The sequence below is a fragment of the Pelobates fuscus genome, chromosome 4 (genome assembly GCF_036172605.1).
Source record: "Pelobates fuscus isolate aPelFus1 chromosome 4, aPelFus1.pri, whole genome shotgun sequence".
Classification (NCBI taxonomy): domain Eukaryota; kingdom Metazoa; phylum Chordata; class Amphibia; order Anura; family Pelobatidae; genus Pelobates; species Pelobates fuscus.
The window spans coordinates 110494087-110504977 of NC_086320.1; the positions used below are offsets into that span (position 1 = coordinate 110494087).

The 10891-nt window shown below is 39.1% G+C and overlaps 1 protein-coding gene across 1 annotated transcript; it reads right to left on the reverse strand.

The window, feature by feature from the left end:
- Positions 1–3388: 3388 nt before the first annotated feature.
- LOC134609356 (histamine H3 receptor-like) lies at positions 3389–9951 on the reverse strand. Its single transcript, XM_063453033.1, has 3 exons — positions 9714–9951; positions 8291–8457; positions 3389–4144 (listed from the first exon to the last, which is right to left on the reverse strand). Exons 1-3 carry the CDS (start codon positions 9949–9951, stop codon positions 3389–3391), a joined length of 1161 nt encoding a protein of 386 aa, XP_063309103.1.
- Between the last annotated feature and the right edge of the window lie 940 nt (positions 9952–10891).

Consider the following 10891-nt stretch of genomic DNA (forward strand, 5'->3'; position numbering starts at 1 on the left):
GACTATCCGGTATGTGTGGCTAGGGAAGAGACCACGGCTTCGACACAACCTACTTTGCCTACCGAGACACCGCGGGGGCCTAGCACTACCGGACTTCCGACGCTACCACCAGGCTACTGTCCTACAGTGCATCCTAGAATGGCATGCCACCACACGATGCAAACAATGGGTGACGCTAACCAGGGACGGGCAAGAACCCCTACTGAAATCTGCCATCTGGACAGGCAACACCAACGCCAGAGGCGATTGGGAAGCAGGAGGCATCATAGCTCAAACCCTGGCTGGCTGGACCCGAATGAGGGATCAAACTCATATCTCGCCAGTCCCGAGCCCATTACTCCCAGTCACATACAACCCGAAGATAGGTGGAGGATTCTCACTGCGGCGGTGGCCCTGCGCGGAAGGACGGGAATATGTACCCATCTACACGATCCTAAGAGACGGAACTATCCGTGCCCTGGATGCCTTGATAGCTCCGGCGCCCCGGACGCCCCTGAACATCCTGAGATACATGCAAATACAGCACTTCTACAACTCCATGCAAGGTAGGGCACGACTGCACAGGGACCTCACATGGTTCGAAAAGCTATGCGACAGGGGCTCCACGCTCCGCTCACCGGTATCCACCCTCTACCAACACTTACTAGTAGGACACCTAACGGAAAACAACACTTTCCGTAGACAATGGGAGACAGCCCTTGACATCGAGTTCACGGACCAGCAATGGGAAAATGCTCTGTTCTGGCAACATAAAAGCTCCTCAAGTACCCAATTTCAGGAAACGAACTATAAATTAATCTCATTCTGGTACAGGACCCCAACGCTGCTCCATAGAATCTTCCCCACGACGTCCCCCAAATGCTGGAGATGCCTGGAAGAGAGGGGCACGCTAACCCATATATGGTGGGAATGCCGACTGATAACCCCATATTGGGATCTCATCAAAGATAAGACGGAGGAAATTTTGGGAGTCGAGATGGACTGGTCCCCGGCTCCTATCCTCCTACACATTTCGCAGCTCTCGAGACCCAAGTACAAACGAACTATCCTACGACACCTACTTAACGCGGCCAAGGCCCTAATCCCACACTACTGGAAGAAAACAGAGACACCAGGAGTCCAGGAGTGGATACGCAGGGTTGAGGACATTCAGGCCGCAGAGGCAATTCAAGCCACCTTGACGGGCAGGGAAGACAAGCATGCGGAAATGTGGCAGCCATGGTTCCTGTTCATCTCGGGTGGCGACCGGCCCACGAGCGGGCGAGCGGAAAGTAACTAGAGGTGGGGAGGCCCGGACCCCGGACCTGGCGTGAGATAGGCTGAAGAGCTCCCACCCCCCCTACCCCTCTTTCCCTCTTGAACCCCTTCCATTCTCCTCATTTTCATAACTCCAACTACCTCTATTCTACAATATCTGTCATATTCGATTCTACACCTATTACATAAACATTCTCACAGACACGATAACACCACGCTGCTGCAAACCATGCACCTCGGCTGACACTGGCCAGAGGACACATAGGCAGACGAAAAGGCAGACACCTCTCACACTAGCGCCTGTATCCCTGGTAGACAAGGTGATACGTCAGTAACTTAACACGCCAGCTCATAATTACACCTGTTGCATACAGCGATACCCTAATGTGACCACCCTCCCCGACCGCTTGATATGAAAGAGACACCCCCACTGCAGAATTGCCTAAAACGCACTGGATAGCAGGATGTACCAGCGCCAAGCAACCCATAGGTGAACTTTACGGGGTTATACGTGTCATTAATAGGGCATGATATGTGTTTATGAGTCAGATTGCACATTACTTGTCTACTTATGCGTCTAGATGTGATACGGCTGGTCTCCATTTAGCTAACACAGCTTGGTCAGAGATGTTCCATAAAATGTATATATGCTCCATGTGATATGTTAAAGTCTCAAGGACCTGCGTGTCCGATATACTATTTTCTTACAAAATGTACTGTATTTTGCAACGATTATTCTTATACCCTCTGAAAACCCTAATAAACAGATTTACAAAAAAAAACAATGTCATTAGCAGATGGTTTTATGAAACTTAGATTGTGTCAAACTAACATAATTGCATTCTATGAAGAAACAAGTAGATCAGGGTGTTGCAGTGCATGTGATCTACTTGTATTCTGTAAAGGCATTCAATATTCAATATGGTTCTACGCAATAGGCTAGTGTCCATATTAAAACAATATGATCTGAGGCGGAGCCGAGCAACCGAAAAGAGCAGCTGCACTGAATAAGAACTGCATCTCTTTGGCGCTATTTTCACACTCTGTGGGGCTACAAGCTCCAACTTGAATGACCCAATGGACTTACCTACAGCGGTGGAAACACGATAGGTCAGAAAATAAAAAAATCAAGCCTGACAGGTCTAAATATTGAGACCTCTTCAGGCAAGCTCATGGTGCGACTAGATTCAAAAAGGCCACCTACCCTGTGGCCTACTCTGAAATCTCTGACAATTTCTTCCTCAAGGAGGAAGAGAGCAATATGCTGACACACCAACCTCCACCACAAGTCCATACAACCCAGACTTTCCCCAGTGACAGTCATGGTACTGAAGATGATTTTGGCTGTCCTCTAGCCACACATCCTATCAGATGTAGCTATGAATTAGAGGAATCTTCAGATCCCGTTAAGCCAGATGGGAACACTGGAGAGCACCACAGGTAATCATACCAAGAAAATAGCTGCAGTGCAACAGACTGTACTAGGTCTGCAACAACAAGCCGAAATCTCTGACTGCCACTTCCCAGCCCTGGAATACATGAGGCGCAGAAACAATGTAAAAGCTCAGGGTATCAGGTAAGAGATCCTAGCAGCAGAATTGCCACATCTATTGAGATGCCTTCTGATCGCACTACTATTTCAATTCATGGCATATACAGCTGAAACTGCTCTAACTTCATGGTCTGCAAAACCTTCATGTATAAGCTTACCTTTTATGCTAGTATATATTGATTTCCAATGTTCATTTATCAAAAATAAAGAATTAAAAAATGATATGATCTATATTGAGACAATTGTATAAGTTCTGATCAAAACAAAGCATAAACAAAACCTGGAATTTGCGTTATATATCTGTTGAACCATAATTAAGTGAAACTACAATAATTATTGTCACAAATGTTTACATTCAGATTTATTTATTTATATTTTTTATTCTACACTGAATTCCGTACACTAAATTGCCAATGTTCTTCATTCTAAACCTACTATTAAGTGCTTCCAATTAGCAGAATGATCTATAAATATATATATAAATATAAATATTGTAGTATATCCAATGTGTCCAATTTTAAACATAGTCAATTGGTATATTTACATTAGGGTAAATATGCTATTATTCCCAATTGTTTGTTACCTTTTTTTTAGACATACTTTGAACATCATGGTGAAAGCATTTCTAAAACTCTTGTGACACAGAGGATAAAGTATAGGGTTGATTGTAGAGTTCATATATAACAGCCAGACTGTGATCTTATACCAGTTGGAATCTATACAATAATCATTACAGGTCTTACCTATAGTAATCAGAAGGGAGTATGGAGCCCAACAAATTACAAAAACACACACCAGAATTAAAAGAGATTTAGCAACTTTTTTATCCCGAGAGAGTTGCATGATTTGAACATCATGTGTATTCAATCTGTTCTTGGTTGGTGACAAGTAAACTATCGTACAGTGAAAATTATGCATTAAAAGTGTCTTAAATCTTTTCTTTACAGGAGCGTTAACATTCTCATTCTGTTGTAATTGTGAATCAAAAAGGACTGTGTCAGTTGCTATGATATTTGGACACTTGTATTTTTCATTTACAGGTGTAGAAGTCTGTCTCTTCTTTCTGCTCCGTTTTCTTATGTTCCAGTAGATGCTTAGATTGAAGAATGAAATGCTTATCAGAGGCAGCACAAAATCGAAAATAGATGTTCCAAAATTAAAATACCAAACATCAAAGAAATCAGCCACACAACTGTTATCAGGGATATTATTTATTTCAAAAATTCTGTCCCAGAACAGTATGGCTGGGCCGTAGAGAAGGAAAGACAGTACCCAGACAGTCACCATTTTAAGAACAGTCTGACTTTGCTTGTTTTGTTGGGAGCGATATAAAACCTAAAAAAAAAAGGAAAATAATATATTGGTGTGATTATTTTACTGATAACAGTCAAATCTGTAATATATAAAATGAGTAGAACAAACGTAGTATTAATTTATAGAATTAATTATATAACATATATACCGGTATTTTTTGTGACGTTGAGAATAGTTTGCCACTTATGACATATATGTAAAAGAGAACAATATTTCTAAATTTAACAATACATAGAAGGCTGTAATACCGTAGATGGCAACATTGTGCAAACAATATTAAAATGCATAGATATTATACATTGATCAGCCACAGCATTAAAATGGACAGGTGAAGTGAATTATATTATTATTACAATGGCACCTGTCAAGGGGTGGGATATATTAGGCAGCAAGTGACAGTCTATTCTTGAATTTAATGTGTTGAAAGGATGAAAAATGGGCAAGCGAAAAAATCCGAGTGACTTTGCAAGGTCAAAATAGTGATGACTGTATTGCTGGATCAGAGCATCTCCAAATGACAAGTCATATGGGGTGTTCCCTGGTTGCAGTGGTAAGTGTTATAAGGAAATACAATTGGCAAACCTGCATCAGTGTCATTGATCCACGTGGGCAACAAAGGCTAGCCCGTCTTGTCCCATCACACAGAAGAGTTACATATTGTTGAAAACATTCTGCTGAAATGGTTCAACTGGGAAACCCTGGGTCCTGGCATTCATGTTACTTTGACAAATGCCACCTTCTTGGCAAAGGTGTTCCATGATGAGAGTGGCCTCTTTCAGCAGGATAATTCACCCTGCCACACTGCAAAATTTGTTCAGGAATGGTTTGAGGAACATGACAAAGAGTTTAAGGTATTTCCTTGGCCTCCAGATTCCCAAGATTCTGACCCCATTGAGCATCTCTGGGATGTGCTGGAACAACAAAACCATTTCATGGAGGTCATGCCTCGCAACTTGCAGGACTGAAATCATCTGCTGCTAATGTCTTGGTGCCAGATAACACAGGACATGTTCAGAGATCTTGTAGAGTCCATACCTTGATGGAGCAGAGCAATTTTGGCAGCACAAGGGGGAACTACATACTATCAGGCAGATGATTTTAGTGTTGTGTCTGATCAGTGTATCAACTATAAGGCTGTGCATGTAGTCCTTTGAGGGGATCAATCCAAGAGACTGAGGGAGAGTCTGAAGATAGAGCAAACTGCAGGGGATACAGTTTAAACAATTGCAAAAGAGCATTGCATTTTGAGATTGGCAATATATACACTTGACTACTCTTTAACAGATAACAGTTCTCAAGGCAGTAAACATATAATTTAATTTCTCATAGAGATAATATACTGTTATGCTTTAGGAGCTGTTAAAATCTTACTAACCTACTGCCTTTGCTCCTGCACTGGCATCTCAGAGTGTATGTGAGTACAGTAGCACCAATCCTCTGTTGCTGCCCCTTTCTGCTGTGATTGGCCCTATCTGGGCACACTCAACCAAGCAGGGTAATAATTATTGCTGATGCTAACTTGCACATTGGCATCACTGTGTGTTATCCTCCTCCAGTAAAAATGAGAAACAACAGAAGGTGGTGTAGTGCTTGAATTTCTGCTAGCAAAATGTGTAAATAAAAAGTAATGTGTTTTAAAATTGACCCAACTTCTGTGTACCATAACACTTTAGCTCTGACTTTCCTAATTCACTAGAGCAGCGTTTCCTGATTGGTGTTCCGTGGAAGCGAGAACAAATTGTGGGTTCCACAGCGATTTGCCCATCAGGTGGTCCAAGCAGTATCACTGAACATAGGCCCGGTCAGGCACCGCTGCCGTTTAGGAGCCCAATGAGACCCCTGTAGTATTGTATGCTGGGTGGAGGTGACAACCTGTCAATGGTTTCCAGACAGAGATGGGGAGAGGAAGCAGCACACCATACTCAGCCAGCAGTCTGTGGCACTGCAAGCAAGTCACCCTCCTGCAGAAAAAAGGTAACCTAACAGGAGGGTGACTGCAAATATAAACATTGTGAACGATTTGTGTGTGTGTGTGTATGTATCTGTGTGTCAAGCTGTGTTTTTGTCACTGTATGTATCTGTGTGTTAGTGTGACAATGTACGTATGTGTTAGTGTGTGTAGATGGCAGTGTGTGTATGTAGCAGTGTGTGTAGCTGGCAGTGTATGTATGTTCCAGTGTGTGTACGTGCCAGTGTGTTTATCTGTCAGTGTGTGTGTGTATCTGTGTGTCAGTGTATCTGTCAGTATGTGTATCTAAGTGGGCATGTGCCAGTGTGTATATCTGTGTGAGTGTATGTGCCAGTGTTTGTATCTGTGTGTCATTGTGTGTATGTGCCAGTGTGTGCATTTGAATGTATGTGCGTATCTTTGGGCCAGTGTGTGTGTGTATCTGTGTGTCAGTGTATCTGAGCGTGTGTGTATGTGGTAGTGTGTGTATCTGTGTGTCAGTGTATATGTCATTGTGTGTATCTGAGTGTGTGTGACAGTATGTGAATATGCTTCTATGTGTATCTACAAGTGTGTACCTGTGTGTATGAGCTAGTGTGTGTGTGTCTCTGTGTCAGTGTGTGTGTATGTACAGGTGTTTGTATCTGGGTGTCAGTTTGTGTGTATGTGTCAGTGTGTATATGCCTGTGTGTGTCAATGTGTTTCTATTTGTTTATATGTGTGTAAGTGTGTGTGTGTGTGTGTGTGTGTGCAGACATCCCAGCAGTCAAAAACCAACACAACATCCAATCACACCTCTGTAAAGAGAAGTCCTATGGAAACTGCTGCAGTGGGTTAAATGGCCTTATGATCTCTTTCTAATCTAAGGACATACCCAATGTACAACCTGATTGGAAGTAAACATAGCAACGCATACATTTAAGGAGGAGGGGTACAAAACCATTATATATGTATGTATGTATGTATGTATGTATATATGTACCCTCCTGGGTGGTATGTTTATTCCTCATTTTCGGGTTCTCTCTCTCTCTCTCTCTCTCTCTCTCTCTCTCTCTCTATATATATATATATATATATATATATATATATATATATATAAACAAAATAATCTTGAACTCCACCAAAAGCCTAGTATAATGCCAAGTGCTTGTCCAGCCAAGAACACAAAAATTGTAAAGGATAGCACTCCAAGGACATCAGATGAAAGCTTGAGGGAATCAAGTTGAAACGTTGACCGTTTTTTATTGGAATAAAATTTATATTTTATATAAGACCTTGAAGTGCTATCCTTTACAATTTTTGTGTATATATATATATATATATATATATATATATATATATATATATATATATATATATATATATATATATATACATATAATATATACCAAAATAACCAGATCATTGCACACTGCAATACTCTGTTTATTTTGGTTTCTTGTCTACTGGACTAGTTGTATTAACAACGAAACAGCTGACACATACTTCAAGGAATCCATGTATAAAGTAGAATTATGAGGCAAAAATGTGGTTCTCTGTTGAACTCATTTGCATATGCCTACCCAGAATCTCTTGCAGTAGTGAGAGAACTGATTTATGTGGGAAAAGCAAGTCTTATGGCTTGACTGGTGTGTGCAGATGTGTGTTTAACAATGTATTAACTATCCACAGACTTCAGGTGGAAGGGGTTTTCAATCAAAATGTGTTCCCCGCCATACCATTTTAGGTATATATAAAAATATACATAATACACAAGATCCAGCGCACTCACTCATCCACTAAACAGCAACTTCAAAGCTCACAGATTGTATTTATTTTTTAATATATATTTATATATATGCCCTGCTTAAGCTCATTAGCCCTTGACTAGTATACCAAGATTCCTGATAGCTCATCACTTGATATAGTGACTATTTCAGCAAGGGGTGTCTACTGAATATCATCAAAGGGAATGCACTGATATATGACATTTGAAAACAGTCAGACACAATGAAAACAAACAAAAAGGTCAAATTCTTAAATGTCTTCATCTCAACCTACAGCAATGCACCTCTATTAAATTCAGATGCTGTATACAAACTGTTAAATTAGTTATCCGTGTTATAGTAGCGTCTCTAAGCCCTAGATTGTTTGAACGACATAGAGGGGTTTTGGTCCTTTGTATATCTGTGTATTTTAAATTAGAAATGATATTATATATAAAATGTGCCATTACTTACTGCCTTGGTTACAGAAAGAAATCTGTCATAACTGATAAGGGCAATGTTAAATACCGAAGCCGTGCTCATTGTATAATCGATTGTTAACCAGAGTTTGCAGACCATTCTTCCAAGTGTCCACTTGTCAGTGAGCATATATGGTAAATATAAAGGTGTAGAGAAAGCCCCTTGAAAATAGATAAAATAAAATCACAAAAAATGGCATGTACATGAGTTAAATAGCACTTCAAATAGTGACAACAGGTATAGTATAGTATTATAATATATAATCATCTTCTCAATGTTAATAATGCCCCTATTGTATTATTCTTTATCTCTTCACATAGTACTATGATCTTTCAAATAATAGTTAATGAAACAAGAATGTTATTCATTTGGTTATACTATTTACATACCAGCTATAGTTTAATTAATTTTATTACCTAGAACCTCAAACGATCCACATCTTCATAAAATACTTTTTTTCTGATCTCTCAACTGTATTTTTAACATAACATGATGTTTGTTAAATCATTTCCTACAAGCAATAAAAAAATGAATATGTTCCTAGTACTTCAGTTAAAAACGGTGTTTGACCCCATGTTCACAATCCCCAAACAATCACGATATAAAGACCCAATTCTAGTAGGGAAAGTCCTGCCTATTTTGTATATAGAGCTCTATACATACATGTATTTGTTAAATGTGAGGATATTGCATTTTGATGTATCTTTGAATGTTTATTATAACATGTTATTAGCAATTCCGGTTTTTCCGGTTTCCAGCCTGCTTATAAATTTAATAACATTCTGTCTTTTGTTCTTGGGTGAAGCAATATTTTCATTTTTTACAATAAAAACGTTATTACAGACACACGCATGTACACTGATGAGATCATAAAAGACTGCACAAGCTGTCCGCACATCTGTCTCCATCAATTCTTTGCTGGGCTGAGGATATCAGTCTGTATTCTGCTGGTACCTATATGACCATCTCTGCATGATGTTCTTAATCGTGCACTAGACATATCAAATAATGTTTTACCAGCATACGTGTATGTGTGAGTTTGTCCGAGGGGATGCAATTATGCTTGAAAAAAATTAGACAAAGAGCAAGAGAGAATACTAAACCACCTTTTTTAACTTCCAGAATACAACAGAATTACTAAGACTTCGTTGCACACTGTATGTAATATAATAAAGTGCAAATTGTTGGTTAACTGCCAATAGAAAGCAGTGCAGTAATTGATCTTTAAAAACTGACTGAATGAAAGAAAGGTCTGGGCATTTCCCATAAAACCAGAGTTATCCAGCTTGATTGCTCAGATCGGATTGCACTAATATTATAAATAAATAATGGTAGTTAAACCCCACTTGTCAATGTACTCATTCTAGTTCAATAGTATTAAAAATGCTACAGCAAGCTTATTGTAAAATTTACTTACCAATGTAAAAATCACAAATGGCCAGATTCAGTAAGAAGAAATTACTTTGTGTTCTGAGCCTCCTGTCAATAATAAAAGCTAACATCACAAGAAAATTACCGGAAATTGTGACAAATATTAACAAAGAAATCAGCAAAATAAACAGATTTTTCATGGAATCTGAAAAATATGTTTCTAAATCCACAGTCTCGATAATTAGAGATACATTCACTCCCGTCTGGTTGAATATATTTAACATGCTGGAGATGTTGAAATGTGTTTTTAAATATGTAGCTTGCTTTCCTCTTGTGATAATTTCCATATTAACTGTAAACAAATAGAGCATATTCAAGTTAATGTTTCGATCAGTGCATTTAGTATTTTATTCATGTCTCACCCTTTATATTCTCTTGAACTTTGGGTGGAGCTGTTTTCAGTCTAATATACACAATGCAATTAATATAAACACTTTCTACAAATTGTATGCATGACGCTCTACCCTTTTACTATTTCAAGTTATAACACTCCACAAGAATTCCCAAAGAACATAAATATAATCAGATTTTATAAATATTAAAATAGTAAGCAAATTCTAATCCCAAAGCTGTGTTCCCAGTTGCTACCAAGCCTCTAATTTTAGTTTACTGCTTCTCTGGAGTCAAGGGAAGTGAATTCACTAGAGTTCATTTAGAAAACTAAGACAATCTAAATAATTTGCCACATTACATTTTATAGTAATTTGAGCAAGAATGTTGAGGGTGCAGAAAATAAAAAATGTGTGTGTGGGGGGGGGGGGGGGAACCAAGATTTTTTTTTTTTATATTTATTATTTTTGCAGTGCATAGTTGAACAAACGCGCTTGTGCTGCCACGATAGCAGATGCAAGCGAAGAAATGTACATAGTATAAACATTTTGTGGCATGCAATATCGGCACTTTTTTTGTTAGTAAAGTCTCGTTGGGTACATATATTATAATCGATATATACATTAGCTTTGATAGCAGGCAACTAGTGAGGAACAGTATGATTTATCAACTAGGCGTATTTGTGTGGACAGGACATGTATGGTATACTGTATTAGTCTAAAATCAGTTACGCCTTTAGGCAAGTTAAGTTACGTGGCTGGTATGCAAGTGTGATAGTACAACGTTAACTAGAATGTAATAAACACGCTTTTCTGAGTGTAGGCTGAAGAAAGT